Genomic DNA, 15,740 nt, shown 5'->3' on the forward strand with positions numbered 1-15,740 from the left:
TTCCTTGATCAGTAATAGAAGTTTCCACTCCTCCTCCTTCACTGCCCTGAGATGCATTTGTTTGAAGGGGATCCCTGTATTTGAAAAGGGCAACATAATGTTCCTTGTTTGCTTCTCCAGTGATGGGTCTACTCTCTCTGTGTTCCCAGCTCTCACCACAGAGGGGATTTTCCGGCGTTCAGCAAACACACAGACTGTCAGAGAAGTTCAGCAAAAATACAACATGGGTGAGTGCCTCCTTTCCCTCCCTTCTTCCTTCTGTTTTTCTTTATATGTCTAGTTAATATCCCCTTGACACACAGAATATCTGCATATCACATAATGTCTTGTCTTTGAATGTATCGTTGAATCTTGGCTAGAGAAATCTAATCAGTTCATACTTGGCTTGAACTTCCACAGGAATTTGGTCACACATGCATAGTAGTAGCATGCATTCTCTCTTCCATCGGTTAGAAAACTTTCCTCTGTTTCCCAACATTGCTCATGTCAGTCTTCAAATGGTCTTCATGGTTTAAAAGATGATGAGAGTGCCACTGTTTTGAGATTGGTGGCAGAGCCATTGCTTCTTTTTGTTGTAATGTGTGTTTTTCCCTACTTGATGTGGTAGAGAAAGTCCAGCCCTTCCACTGGAAGTCTGTGCTTAGGTGGTAGCTTTGAACATGTTTCTGCTCTTTTACTCAGGACTGCCTGTGGACTTCTTGCAATATGAAGATGTGCATCTCCCAGCTGTGATTCTCAAGACTTTTTTGCGGGACCTCCCTGAGCCACTCCTTACCTTTGGTCTCTATGGTGATGTTGTCAATTTCTACAGTGAGTAGCTGCTAAGAGACTCCTTGGCCTCTGCAGTTGGAATCTTTTGCAACTTTGCTCCATTCATATGTTACTCCCCCCCCCCCCCGCCTTTGGAGCCCCTGCTGCCTGTTGGGTTGTACTGGTGGGTTGGAGAGTTTTTCTCAGTAAGCCATTTTTTCCATTCAAGCTGGTGTCCTGTTGGCTGGTTCACAGACCCTACTTGTTTCCCTTTCAGATGTGGAGGAAGAGAAGCGTGTGGATGTTGTTCGCAAAACACTCCAAACTCTCCCAGAGGAGAACTACCAAGTCCTGTGTTCACTGATGACCTTCCTTGGGCAGGTGAGACCTTTTAATCATCTCTTCATAATTAATCCATGGAGTTCGTTGCTATGAGACATGGTGATGATTATCAAGAAGAAGAAAAAACAAAGATGCTGTCGGCTTTTCAGGTGTTAGGTAATGTCCGATTCCCCACGCATTCAAATAAATCCACGTTTGCAGAACAAAGTCAAATTTATTAATAAGCGATGGTTAGATCAGGAACACAAGCATTGTTAGGAATAACTACAGACCTCAAAGGGGAACATAATAAAGGAACTTGAACCAGGTTAGGACCAATGAGCCCAATTCCCGCTGGCGGGAATGTAGATGAAATGAGCGCCCAATTCCTTGGAAACACAACGGTTCTACAACATAAACACAAGTCCAGTTCTCAGGCTTTGGACACATAACAAGCAAAGCAACGCCATAACTCCATCCCACCTCCAGCTGCATGACCTTGAGCAGTTCCGCAGAAGTAGCAAGCCAAAGAAAGTAAATACCTACACAGGAAGGCACAGGGGGGGAAGGGACAGTGCACAATCCAACAGTTACAATGTAACACAACACCCTATGGCAACTTGCTGACAGGTAAATGATAGCCCCTGGGTTGACAAATCACAGTGGCCTGGAAAGTAGAACACCAGCCAAGGTAAGGAATCTGTTACTTGCATATTAGCATTTCCAAGTATCCTCCCAGTCTCACTTTTGAAAGAATGAGAGGAATGATTCTGCACGTGAGATACAGATTTGTCTATTTCGGATGTTGTGAAGCTGACTTTGGAAGACCAGGTGAAGATCCTAGAGTGCTTATGGACCCAGATGTCCAGCTGTTTTTGAGAAAGAGATTGGTTTTGTGACCAAAAGTGCCTTTTAACAGTTACCTCTGATTTGTCTTATTTTACCTGTATCCTGCTTGTCTCAGAAACAGCATATATCATTCTTCTCTCTTCCATTTTGTACTCACTACAACAACCGTGTGAGGTAAGCTTGGCTGGGAGTAGACCCCGGGTATCCCAGATCCTAGGGTAAGCTTGGCTGAGAGAAACAGTTACTGTTCCAAAGTTGCCCAGCAGGTTTCCATAGAAGAGCAGGGAGTAGACCCCGGGTATCCCAGATCCTAGTCCGGCATTCTGACCCCTGCTTCACACCAGTGTTCATTCGACTTGGCCAGCCTGGCCGTGCTGGCCTGTGCTCTGGGAACTCTGCGGCTGTTTGGAATAAAGTAATATGCTCAAGGTGTACAGAACACAGCAGCTCAATTGCTATCAGGGGCCAGTCTACATGAGCATATTTCACCTATTTTTAAACTGCTACATGCTTGTTTCTGAATTCAATTGAAGTCCTTTGTGATCTGGAGGACATTCTCTTCCCATATAACCCCATACACTAGTTACGCTCCTTAAGCTAACTCCTCCTTGCCATCCCTTCACCTGGTTGCATCACTTTGTGGCATGGGCTGCCAGGGACAGTAAGGTGTTTTCTACGAGTGTTCAGGAAAAAAAAATGTAGAGCAGCATTGTTTCCAGGAGCTTTTAGTGTGTTTTAAAGTTTGTTGTGGTTTTAGTTTTACTGTATGATATTGCTGTTCTATCGATTTTGTTGTAAGCTGCCTTGAGCAGGATATACTTTTCAAATAAATAAAAACCAGAATTCCCAGCAATCCAAGGATAAAGACTCATTAAATTACTGTGCAAAGTACAACTGAAGGCAGGATCGTGTGAAAAGTAAACAGTAGCATAAAAATGAGTAAAGACAGTAGAAAGGCTCATTAGCACCTCACGTGGGGATTTGGAACCAAATGAGGAAAAGGTGAGAGAACTGCCTCCTTTTCTCAAGGGAGGCCTTGACACTTTTTGTGGGGCTGGAGACTTTTCTTTCCTGTCTGTGCTTCTGGATGTTCTCCTGCACTGAGAAAAATGAGCATGACAGCCGGGAGGCCATGGCTGCCAATGATTTGTGTTGCTCTGAGTCTAAATGAAAGACAAACAATTGATAGTTAATTTCCAGTAGGAAGAGGATATGTTGAAAACCAGGTTCTCCATCTTATGAAAGTATAAGATTTCTTGTTGCCATGTTTCAATTTCTCATCCACAAGTCCTCCAGTGAACCTTGCCTAGAATATCTTTCTGTGTTGTGAGAGTTCCTTGGCAGTGAAACATAGAGATCAGTAAGTCATGGGGAATCAAATCAGGAACAACAGACTCAAAGAGATACTGTTCTATTGTTGAAACGGAGTTTCTTTCTCCCCACCCCACCTCCATCGCCACCCATGCAGGTCTCTGCTCACAGTGACATCAACAAGATGACCAACGCTAATTTGGCAGTGGTTTTTGGCCCAAACCTGCTCTGGGCCAAAGATGCAGCTATCACCCTCAAAGCCATCAATCCTATCAACACCTTCACCAAGTTTCTACTGGACAACCAGAAGGAGCTTTTTGAAAATATGGAGGCTTGACCCACAACCTGTCTGTTCTAGCACACCATGTGTCCACTGTGACCACCTTCTTCTCTGTCCCTCCCCCTTTCCTATTCTACCTTGTCTTGGAGCTGTGGCCAAATCTGCGGAAGCTCCAGATGATGAGCCGGGTGAAAGAAGGCTGTGGAGATGGTACCGTCAAGGAAATATGTGTGCTGTGAGAGATGATCAAGTGGGGTGGGAAGCTGGCCTCCCCACCCATGGGAAAGGAGCCCTGCTATGGCTGTGTCAGGGACGTAAGCAACCACAGGATGCTCTTAAATGCTACTGTTTCCTTTCTCTTTCTTTCATGAGTTGCTCTCCTCAAATGAGTTTCAGAGGACCCCAGCAGAACCATTTCTTCCGTCCTTCTATGATTGATTGGGTCTAATGCATGTCCCTGCAATGTGCCTGACAAGGAGGACTCCATTTTAATTCCTGTTCTGTGCCCAGAGTTGGTTCTACAGGTTACCCAAATCAGGCCAGTCTTGCAATTCTGAGCAACCCCTTATTTTGAAAGGCTGCTGAGCACAACATGTGTCCTCAACTCTGACAGAAGAACTGAATCCTAGTCACAGGGTATACTTAGGCTGTGGCACCTGGCTAGAGAAGACTGCATTGAGCTGGGAATACCCAGTCACCCTACTCGTGCAGAGAGCAGTCTGTCCTTTTCATGGAGCTGTAGCTCTCACTGCAGGTGTTAGGAAGTTTCCCTCAGTTTGGTTGCCACCTTCCAATATTGTGAAGTTTTTTCCTCTTTTGCCATGCCTTTCAGCAGTCCTGCCACCAAAGCTTCTCTCCAAACCCTTGCAAGTAAGCCTTTTCTCTTCATTGTATGTGTGTGCGCGTGCGCGCGTTTTCTGACCAGTGAATCAGTGGAGATCATGCAAGGGATATGTACCCTGGTGGTATTGGCTCCCCAAACTGCCATAGTCCAAATTAAACACTGCCGTTCTTGTGAAGCACAGGCACCCTGTTTACTGACAGCCTCCCCACTGGGATCAGGCTGTCTGCCAGCAAAGGGCTGGTTGTTGAAACCAGACATCCTGCAGGAACCTTTGCCTTGTGCCAAAGTCGGGGGAAGGTGAGCTTTCCCATTCAAGTAAGCTTGTCAGCCTTGATCCTCTAACAATGCTTGAGTGGATCTGATGTACCCTTTGTTTCCTTAGCATTTGGATAAGAAGCATTGCCAGAACCTGCAAGAAGTGGTGTGATCCTACTGTATAGTCAAGACGGTTCTTTGCATATGTAAACCGTTCTTTCTTTAGATCAGGAAGTTTAGCCAGTCTCAACTTGCCCTAGGCACAGATGTCCTAAGCCAATCTGGTTTTTATAGAACAGCCATTTCCTAGTTGGACCTGTGGCAGCTTCTGCTTTTTATTAAGACTAAAAGGTACATGTTCATGGTGTCTCACTTTCAGCTGTCTTATGGCTGTTTTATCTGCATCTAGCCCATAAACTGACCTTGTAAAATAGCAGATCTGGAGTTCACAGGATTGTGGAGAAATGTAAAAAGCATTGCATACAAACCTAGAACTGGTGCACTCCTGTCTCCGAATGATTTGAGCAGGAAGACATTTTGTGACAAATTACCAGTGAGCGCTGTCAGGGGCACTAACATTGCAACATTCCACAGCTCCACTATTGGCTGCAACTGTTGCTTTGGCTTTGGGGAGAATGATTTTAAAAGGGGATTTTGGCAATGACGAATTTACCATGAATAACAAGATACAGTCACGATGGGCTTGCTCATCCTGCACAAGACACAGGATCAGTTCTTGTGAAGAAAACAGTAATTCTTATAGAAAGGAGGTTCAAACCTAGAGGAGCTCATTCTGCTCTTGGTAGGGATTCCAATGTTCTGTTCAATTGAGACATAAGGAGCTTTTGCCAAGAATGAAAAACGATGATATGGATTTGCCAGGAGCAAGTGTTTCTTGTTCAGAATACAGCTTAGCATGATTAAATAGGGCAGTGGCTTGTTTGGTGAAACTGTTCTTATACTGGGCTTGTGGCTTTGCTTTTTAGTTGCTTGTTGGGCTGCCCAGCTCACAATTGCTGCCTTTCAGGGCATAGCTTGGTGAATCCAGGCTGGGACCTCTGGTCCTGTTCCAAGCTAGAGGGCTGTTGGGTTGCTTGCCCTACTTCAGAGTACCCAGGGAGGAAAGCAAGGCTGATGGTTTTCAAGGAGACATGCAGTCCAGGCACTTCCAGGTATGTTCACTGCTGTCTGGCTTCTGGGATGCACAGCAAGGCTGATGCGGCTTGAAAATAACCATAATTCGGGCAGGAAGACAGAGTGGTTTGGGTAAGCATTGGTAACATTTCTTCACACTTCAAATTCCTAAAAAGGGTGATTTTTTCTCTCTCTCCTATTTTTATTCTCCTATATTGCAGACTTCCATATTACTGGGTGTGGCACACAATGAAAGTGCAGTCACAAAACCCTGGAAGTAAGCCTGTGTAAATAGCTCTGTTTCTTTCCCTGCTGACCTATAGGAAGCCTGAAACATGTGCATGGTAGTGGTGGCTTCTTTGCCTAACCTATTTCTCATTTCTGCCTTTTCCAAATCTGTTTCCACTGTGACTGTTCTGCAGTGCTGTGTGCTAAACCTGGATGCACCCTTAGCAAAGGTCTGGGTTTTTGCCAGTTAGCGCTGAACTGCATCTTCCTCCATGTTTTGAATGCTTCAGTGCGTGCTGTCTAGATCAGGGTGGTAGGCATCCAAGCAGGTCACTGGAATTGCTGGTGGATCAGCATCTCATTGGGCCAGTTGCGCTCTTTCCCCGCTTCTGTTGTTGTAATAGGCGGATAGCTGGTCAGGTAGCCGTGGCTACATACAGCTTCCTCTGTCCTCCTGTGATCTTCCAGTGATACACCTGCCCAGGCCTCCTTTGCTGCTTGGTTTTCATGTTTGTTAATGGCTCTGATGCTTCTGAGGGTGGAGCACTGTCTCTATCTTTTGCTTGACTGCTAAAGCCTTTGTGTTGTGGTCCCCCATGAACACATTCTGTGCCCTCAGCTCTCACAGTCAGTCCTGTGTATGTATTGGGAACAGAGTTCTTGAGTGGTGCAGCTGAGGCCAATTGGATGCCTTACAGTAATTGTCTCTTTGCTGGTTAGCAGAGGAATCGATGGCCAAATAACCCCCTGATTGTGTGCCGTAGCACTGGGGCCACTATGCGCAGTTTACAGCTTTGCTTTTTGTTGTTATCCTCTGCATTCTACATTCTCATGATTGATGTTTATTGGGTACAGGGCTGGGGTTTTTACTGTGACATTAATTCACAACCATGTTTATTTCCTTCTAAATTGTACCAATCTTGTATTTCACAGTTTGCACTTTTTGTACTTCAATAAAAACCCAAAGCCAATACTAGATCTTGGCGTATCTGTCCAATTTGTTGTTTTGTAAACCAATCCCAAGGTACTGGTTACTGCAGGCAGTACCACATTACACACAGAAGTACCAGTGGACAAGGAAGCAGAACACAAAGCTAATCCTTTCCAGGGGAAGTTGAGCCTCCCACATCAACATGACCACAACGAGCTGCCTGGGGAGGTTCTCTTCAAACCTAAAGATTCCCTCTTCCCACAGTGGGAGAACTCAGTGCGAAATGAGATGCCCCTTTACAGTGCCCTCCTGTACTTCGGTTGGTGGGGTGCTTTGGAGCAGAAGACAATACTTGCTGTGTCTATGGCCAACATAGCAAAGAGGAGTGGGGGGGTCACAAAAATTGGAATTCAGATGTATTTTACATGTTCAACCTAGCTGTATTTCATTAATGATCTATAAGCCTGCTCCAGTTCCATCCCATGGCAGATCTAGGCTCATGTATATAATTGGCAGTACTAATGATCAAAGGTTTTATAGACTTAGTTTTTAAAAGTACTTATGCACTTGACTTTTAACAGTAGGCCATACCTCCCTGAATGTAAGCCAGAGCTCTCAGGCAGGCTCCTTGGCAATATGTTTCTATGAGAATATCTGAACCAGAGTAGACCACTTCTGTAGACAATTTAGTGATACTAAGTAGGCATAGATATGTTAACTATGTACAACTTATAAATGAAATAATGTACATTTAAACTGTGAGCAAGATGCTAAGAAGTATAAAGATGTGTGACATTTTCCAGCTAGTCAGTGGATATATTGAATAGTCTCGTCTTGTAGACCTAGGACTTTCCATTGACCCCAGTGTACAACACAGGCCCTACTTTTGATTGCCATATTTATGCCAATAAAGGTATTGTATTTGTATTTGTTGATTGCCATGTCATCTTTAGAAAACAAAACCTTAAGAAGTTTGTGGCACTGTTGATACACTCTGAGGTTAAAATAAGCCCTGGTTGTAGGTCATGTTCCACAAAGACCAGTGAAGCAGGCCTCTCAGCAAGCAATGATGATATTTACCTAGTAATAAAAGTAACGAGGTTCTAAAACGAGACGACTCAATTGATGTTGCTCTTGTTCCACAGGCTTCAGGGCTGTTCTAATCTACATTAATTTGTGGTATTCTTGGGGACTGTTAACAGCTACTATGATTCAAAGCAAGTCAGTCATACTTAAGTCCTGTTGAAATTAATGAGGTGTGTGTGAGCGTGCTGTCAAGTCACAGCTGACTTATGGCAACTCCGTTCCCCCCGTCACCATGGCTAGTAGCCACTGATAGACATTCTACTTGAATCTGTTTATTCCTGTGGCCACCACTCCATCCCCTGGCAGCAAATTCTGCATTTTAATCACACTCTGTGTAAAGTAGTATTTCCTTTTGTCTGTCCTGAACCTACTGCCCATCAGCTTCTTTGGATGCCTTCTGAATCGCAGAGCCAGAAGGCAACATCAGGAGAATGTCTTGGCCTCTATGTTGTTGACCATCCAGAGGAACTAGCTGGCGCCTGTGTGACTAGATGGACCACTGGTCTGATCCAGCAGGGCTTTTCTTAAGTTCCATCTCATGTACATGTCTCCCGAAGCTGGGCGTATTTGTTCTGAAATATGCATTTATCAACCTTTTGCATTATAATTTTGGCACTTAAGACATGCATTTCTTACAGAAAAAAGGGTCTTGTCACATCAAAATGTTTCCATAGGAAAGACATGTTACAGAGGTGAATGCAAGTGCACTGGCTGACAAGAATAACGTACATAAAATTTTATTGGAAGTCATATGAATACATGTTGTTGTACTCTGGAAATCATTTGAAAATATGTAATTAAGACCCTTTCCCCTTCCACCAAAGCATTTTTTAAGTTACCAGCTACATAAAACTCATATTGATAGGTTTATGTACCAAACAGTAGCTGGATTCCTCCTACAGTAGGCCTGATCTAGGCTGCAAAACTAATGCATTAACTAGGGAGAACACAAAAGTAATTTACTCTTACAACATGCAGGGTACCAGCATTCAGAAAACCACATAGAACACGATACTCTGCATGTTCTGTGTGCAGTTAAATTTTTTCTGTTGGGAATAAATGCCACTATTTGTAGCTGGGGGTAGTTCTGCTCTGAGAATTTCAGCAGGCTTCAACCTGGACAGTCAGAATACCATCTGGGTGAGCAGCAGTGGTGGCTAACGTCCTTTACACACCACAGCATTTTGGTGTAACAATAAGGAAGAACTATGGAGGCAATGCTGTTTTGTTGAAAGAAATACCAGTAAGAAGGTATACAAAATAACATATATAGCAACCTAGTTTGGCAGCTCAAGATACAACCCTCACTTGACCCTCACAGGCCATATGCCAGTAACTATCTTTCCAACTAGCCATCATGACATTCCATGCAGTCATTTACTTGAACAGGCGCTGCTGTCAATGCTATGCAGCTTTCCTTAGATGATGGTGAGCTCTAAACCAGAACTTTTACCTTTATGGGCCATCAGGGGATGCAACTTTCTTGCATTCACATTCCAGGCTGGTTAGGATGATAAAGCATTTGGCATGTGCTTGGGAAGCAAGGCTCTAGATGTATGCAGATGTAAGTTAGGGTTGTGGCATTTTTCTCTGGCAGATTCACTAGAAGACTTTTAGGGCAGTGTTGGTATCACACTTGGTAATGACAGCTACTTAGGTCTGGAAATGGATTTGATGATGAGGTACTAAAGATGGGTACTTTTGGTTCCATGTAAAAGTATTACCATTAGCGGCTTTGAATGTAACTTGAAGTATCACTAGATTCTATTTAGATAAGTCTGAAGTGTCCCTCAGTCTGAGAACTGGTAATACAAAACATCACCATGCTAAAAGACAAGGAGTAAAATCAAGACTTACCTCATTTCTGTGTAGCAGCAGGAAGCAGAATGCTCCAGAGCTACATGGGAAGATAAAACCCCACTCTCTCTCAAAAAAACAAACCAACCACAAACCCTTTTTAATCTTGACAAATGGAACAATGGTGTAGTAGGGGAAATTAGCATCTCGCTATTCTATCAGGAAGCTGTAATGGTCCTTCAAGACTAATGATGTCCACAGTCATATGAAAGACTGTCTGTGCTTGTAGGCAGAAGTAGGGAAGAGTTGAAAGGAGTGTGATAGCTTTTGACAAGGAAAGGGAAGAAGGTTGTGCTCAGAGTCCAACATCCTCTTCCCTATGTTTGGTGAAGGATACAAAGCAGGCAGATCAAACATTCAACAATGCCAGCCAGTCATATTGCTTAACAGCAAGCCTGTTACAAAAATAAAACTTTTAGCCAAACAAGAACTAGCCAATCCAAAAGAGTGCCACAGATCTCATAAAAATGTGCTTCTGAGGACAAGATTCTTTTCTAGCTAACTATAGGTCATAGCAAGCTTATTTTACAAGCATGCCAGAAACCAGCTTTTTAGAAACTGCCTGCAACATCTCTGCACCAGCATTTGTATATTATTTTTTGTCACTCATGGGTCCTCAGAGTTGAATTAACCAGTTGGATCCCATGCAAAATCTCTTATGACAGAAGCAGCAAGAGTCCCTTTGCCTCTCACCTCAACATGGCTTCCAAAATGCTGCTCCTGGGGGACAGGATATGACCATCTATAGCATGAGAGGGGAGCCAGAGGACTGCCACAGGCAGGGGAAGTTGAAAAATAGCCTCCCTGTCTGCCACTGGCAGAAATTTTCCACTGGATCCAAACCAAAGACCCTGGATGGATCACATCCAGAATACCCATGTTTGTTCCAAAGATAAATAATGATGGTTATAACCCATGGTGGGTGCTTTTGCTGTGGAATAGGGTTGTTTGATACACCAGTTTTGAAGTGACAAAGGATACAACAGCCTGTATGGCTATATAACAAAGTGAAAACATCACATACAATTTTTCTTTAAATATAGGTTTCCTTTACATTAATAAATATTTCTCATTTATTTTACGATAGAGCAGCAAAATTTAAGGTGCCTAAGAGTGAATCTTCCTCAAATCCCAAATTCTGTTTCTGGCCTTATTTGGATTGTGTTGGTAGGTAAGATGTGGACAGCACCTCTTTGAGCTTTTATGGATTAATTCCTATTTGAACATCAGGCAGGAAAAATGACCCCACTCACTTCCTGCTTCCAAACACTGATCAGCAACAGTATGCCTGCCTTGTTTAGGGCACTAAAAGTACACAATGGCCCCTTGCTCCTGTCCCTTGGCTGCACTCACAGGAACCAGATCAATTCTGGTATTTGCACTCATGCCAGGCAGACTTCCGAGGCTCATGGGACTGTTACATTCAGTGTTCTTTTTTGCTTTGTTTTACTGAATGTGGCTCTGTGAAAACCAAATACTAGAACCCTGTCAGTGGAGGAAGAGGCACTGCAGTCTCTCTCAGCACTGATGAGAGAAGGAAAGGAGAAAAGGGCTTGATCTTCTTGTTTCCTAATACTTTGTATTAGGCACGAACCCCAAACTGGGAGGAACAGGAGCTATGCCCAGTCACTTGGAATTGTATCTGCATCTGACTTAGGAAAGCAATCCGTGCTCACTAAATGAACGGGTGGGGGAGAGGAACAAGACACTAAAGAAGGCAGAATTTATAGGCTTCCTCTTCCAGGGTGTCCAAGAGGAAGTTCACTGCTGTTGTGGTCGAGGGGCAGCTTTACTGTAAAGTCTCTACAAAGGCATCAAACTCTTTGACATTTTTCTCATGGACAGCCAGTTTCTCTGGCAGTGAGTCCTGTGAAGAGACAGAAAAATTCTGAGCAGGTACAAACACCTAGCACCTAGATCCCAAAATGCACGCACAATTCCTCCACAAAAAGAGAAGATTTACGGCGACTCCATAGGGCTTTTAATACAAGTGATTCCTCTGCAAAGAGTTCATTGGTGGTCTCCCATCCAAGTATTGACCCTGTTTAGCTTCTGAGATTTGACGGGATTAGGCTACACTATCCTGTTCCACTTCCCAATCTAGATTATTACGATTGTCAAAATTAATCCTGCTCCTATTGTGCCCAGCAATGTTGAGGGCTCTCCTGTTCTGGCTGACTGCTCTGACTGGCAGCAGTTTATTTTATTTATTTATTTGGATTTTTATTGTGCCCTCCCCACATAGAAGGCTCAGGGTGGGCTCCATCAAACACAATACCCAATATACAAAGAATGAAAAACAAAACCCCCAATAAAATACAGCAACATTCCTCTGATACAAATCATAGTTAAAGTCTCAGATGCAATCTATTTTGAGTTTGGGTCCTTAAATGATAATACAGATCTGACCCGCTGAGGGAAGGCCCAGTAGAGAGGAGGGATGCCTGCTGCCCTAACTAAAAGCGTGGGGGGAGAGCTCTGTCTTGCAGGCCCTGCAGAACTGTATAAGGTCCCGCAGGGCCCTGATCTCATATGGGAGCCCATTCCACCAGGTAGGGGCCAGGGCTGAGAAGGCCTCGGCTCTAGTCAAGGCAAGATGGACATCCCCTTGGCCAGGGACCACCAGAAGATGTTGGTTGGCAGGTTGTAAAGCCCTTCGGGAGGAGGTCTCGCAGATATGCAGGCCCCTGGCTGTATAGGGCTTTAAGGTAAGCACTAACACCTTGAAATGGATCTGGTACTCAATAGGCAGCAGCCAGTGCAGTTCACACAGCACTGGGTGGATCCGCGTCCGCACAGACGATGAAGTCAACACCTGTGCTGCTGCGTTCTGCACCAGCTGCAGCTTCCAGACTAGAATCAAGGACAGTCCCACATGGAGAGAATTACAGTGGGTCACTGTAGCCAGATCCCGAGGGGCGAGTCCTTTCATGATCCACATTCTCAGAACATGCAAGGTAATTTTTGCATGAAGGAGATATGCACATCAGGAAGGGTCTCTTATCACCCAAATGTACAGCTCTCAGTCAGCCAAAGGTAGTACAACAAACTCTTACAAAAATGATGCAAGTACAATAAAGAAGTACAAAGAACTGCCCTGACCAGGAGAGCCCAGGCAAGCCTGATCTTGTCAAATCTCAGAAACTAAGCAGGGTCGACTCTGGCATGTACTTGGATTGGAGACCTCCTTGAAATACCAGAGGTGAGAGGCAGGCTTTATTCAGCCACCTCTCTGAATATTCTCCAGGCTTCCAGTAGGGGTCAGTCAGCAGAGTTCGCCATGACTTCCAGGTACACACACCACATATTTTTTAAAATTACAAAAAAAATACCAAAAAAGTACAAAGAATGGTGATTTTGCCTAATGTGAACCTAGATTTTCATAGTACATAGTATAGTTGGAAATGAGACAGCAGATGTTGCCACTCAGTGTTTTTACTTATCAGGTCACTCTGTCCTTGTTTATCAAGCTGCAGCTAATTCCACTTCCTACTTATACTCAGCACTAAGGCATTTTAGTCTTGATTAAAAGCACAAAAGTAACATAATTATAAAGGAGTGACAATGGGAGAGCAGAATACATGGGCATCTAACCTGAATCTCTACCAATGTCAATATGTGCTCCATTTCAAGAAAGAAGTGCCAAAGAAGGGACTCAGGAATTTTTATACAAAGTTATTATTTATAGAGTGCCATCAGTGTACATGACACCTAGAGTTCTGGTCCCTGTTCTCAAGGAATTTGCATTCAAAATCAAAAGGGGTTAACAATCTTTTCCCTGTAGAGCAAGCACAAATTCTGACCTGACATCTCAGTAAAGATTATACCCCTTTAGGACAATGAGGAACCTTGAGATTATAATGGTGCCTTAGATCCATCATGCAGCAAAAGGATACATTTCACAAACTAACAGCCCACAAAAAATACCCTTTGTAGTCCATCAAAAGTGCTATCCTATACTAGGCCTGCTTTTGCCTTATTCCAAAGGACTGGGGTCTGAGGCATACAGACATCTACCACAAGAACTGTAATAGTAGTTAGCATTTATATAGCCCTTCAAATACAATAATGTTTCAGAAATCCCTACTGTAATTCTATAATGTAGGTAAATATTATTATGCCCAAATTGGGGTATAGGGGGGAGGCTGAGAGAGAATGATTTGCCCATTGCTATCTACTTATATCATCTACTTACAGGTGAGATCTGAACTGAGTATTTCCTGGTTCTCATCTCTTCACTGTGCTACAGTAGTTGTCTTAACATACTTGCAAATCACCTATTCATATAATTCCTCTCCTATCTTATAAAGCTGTTCAAGTAGTTAAGCACGGAAGAGAACACTGTGGGAAACAATGTCCCTTGAGAACCAAAATCAAATTTTCCATACCAGATCTTCTGCCATGGATTGAGCCCCAATGTCAATTGAGAGGCTGCTAAGTTGAGGTGGATTCTGAAATTCACGGTAAAATGTCCCCAGGTCCATTGGAAGAATGTCATCTTTAGAAAATGCTGGTTTCTAGAATGAGGGAGATAGAGATGGTCAGTGAGCCCTACATAGCAGACTTCGTTTTGCTATCATAGTTAGCAAGAGACCAGTGATAAAATACATGTAACTGTTTCATCTGGTAGTGAAACAGTGTACTGCAAAAAGCTGAACATTCTCCTTATTTTTATTTTCCTGTCAAAACCTGTCACATGAACCACGTGGGCATCTCTACTGTAGAATGCCTCCTTAGATGCCACTTTTGCTTCAGGGTAATCTGTGGTGATCAGTCTGCACATAATACATTTGAAGCAGGACCAGATAACATTTGGGCTTCAGTCCTAGAACTCTACAACAGACTTAGGTTCTTCCCAAACCCTGCTGCTCTGAACTCTAGTGTCAGAATAGCGAATGCAAAGAAAGAAGGTCAGTATCACATTATTCTCTTGGCCACTGGAAACATCTATCTTGGATGTATGCATTGGTTTAACAAAAATATTCATAGGACCCAGTGTTGTTTCACGACAAAGCCTGGTTTGTTCAAGGAATCAATTTCCAATTTTGCCTCAGGACTTAGATTCTGTTTTACCAAAAAGACCTGTCTATGCATATAGGCTTGCATGGACTTACAAAATCAACCATAACAAAATCATCATGGATGTTCCCACCACTGCTACTGCTGGAGCCCACCGAATGTAGACTGCCTTGAAGGGGAGACTCAAATTCTGGGGAATCAGGAGGATTCACCTGTAGAAAAAATAAAGGTGTCATACCAACACATCCAAACGACAGCAACAGAAAGTTAAGCACATGTGATTTTTTTAAGGTGTATTAATGTTGAGTCAAAAATATTAGACCCACAGTGCTGGGAAGGCCTGTCTTTTCTTACCATGGGGAACTGAGAAGGCCGGTCATTTCTTACCATGGGGTCATTATCTTCCAGCTCAATATTCTTGGGAGCAAACATAGCAAAAGGAATGTCCAAACTGGCCATGGTCACCTGAAAAGGTCCAAAAGACAGACTCTTAATGTCCCAGTCAATTGCTGCTGTTTTACCTAGCATGCAACATGCTGCTGTAAATCTTTAAAGGTAGGAGCACAGAAAGTATGGCCAACCCAAGATCAGAAGTGACTGAAATCCAAAGGATGCATAAATTATTTCAGTTTGCATCCAACACAGTGGCAGGGCCTGCTTGTCAACAATGCAGAGTTGTGCCTCCTGTGTCAAGAAAGTACATCATGAAGTTGCCACAGAGGAATGGTCAACAATGCAGAGTTCTGCCTCCTGTGTCAAGAAAAACAGTACATCATGAAGTTGCCACAGAGGAATGAGCTCCAAATACCTGGTTGATAGGTTTGTTGACGAAGGCTCCCACCTTCCTGACAAAGATGGCCTCCAAGAGATCATGT

At 43.6% G+C, this 15,740-nt stretch overlaps 2 protein-coding genes across 4 annotated transcripts in view; one reads left to right on the forward strand and one right to left on the reverse strand.

The window, feature by feature from the left end:
* The window catches only part of ARHGAP1 (Rho GTPase activating protein 1), a 51,338-nt gene extending 44,403 nt beyond the window's left edge, over positions 1-6,935 (forward strand). For all 3 annotated transcript variants that reach the window (XM_015409112.1, XM_015409266.1, XM_015409188.1), the window contains exons 10-13: positions 150-227; positions 682-810; positions 1,028-1,131; positions 3,389-6,935. In XM_015409112.1, coding sequence (XP_015264598.1) covers positions 150-227; positions 682-810; positions 1,028-1,131; positions 3,389-3,568 — 491 coding nt within the window. In that variant the 3' untranslated portion in view covers positions 3,569-6,935. The remainder of the gene's footprint in view (positions 1-149; positions 228-681; positions 811-1,027; positions 1,132-3,388) is intronic.
* A 4,689-nt stretch (positions 6,936-11,624) lies between these two features.
* ATG13 (autophagy related 13) overlaps positions 11,625-15,740 on the reverse strand; it is a 44,140-nt gene continuing 40,024 nt past the window's right edge. The window contains exons 14-18 of the mRNA XM_015407224.1: positions 15,674-15,734; positions 15,253-15,330; positions 14,961-15,077; positions 14,235-14,363; positions 11,625-11,713 (exon numbers count right to left, since the gene is read on the reverse strand). Of these exons, the coding sequence (XP_015262710.1) occupies positions 11,636-11,713; positions 14,235-14,363; positions 14,961-15,077; positions 15,253-15,330; positions 15,674-15,734 (463 nt within the window). The 3' untranslated portion in view covers positions 11,625-11,635. The remainder of the gene's footprint in view (positions 11,714-14,234; positions 14,364-14,960; positions 15,078-15,252; positions 15,331-15,673; positions 15,735-15,740) is intronic.

Source organism: Gekko japonicus, unplaced genomic scaffold (assembly GCF_001447785.1).
Source record: "Gekko japonicus isolate JY-2015 unplaced genomic scaffold, Gekko_japonicus_V1.1 scaffold84, whole genome shotgun sequence".
Taxonomy (NCBI): Eukaryota; Metazoa; Chordata; class Lepidosauria; order Squamata; family Gekkonidae; genus Gekko; species Gekko japonicus.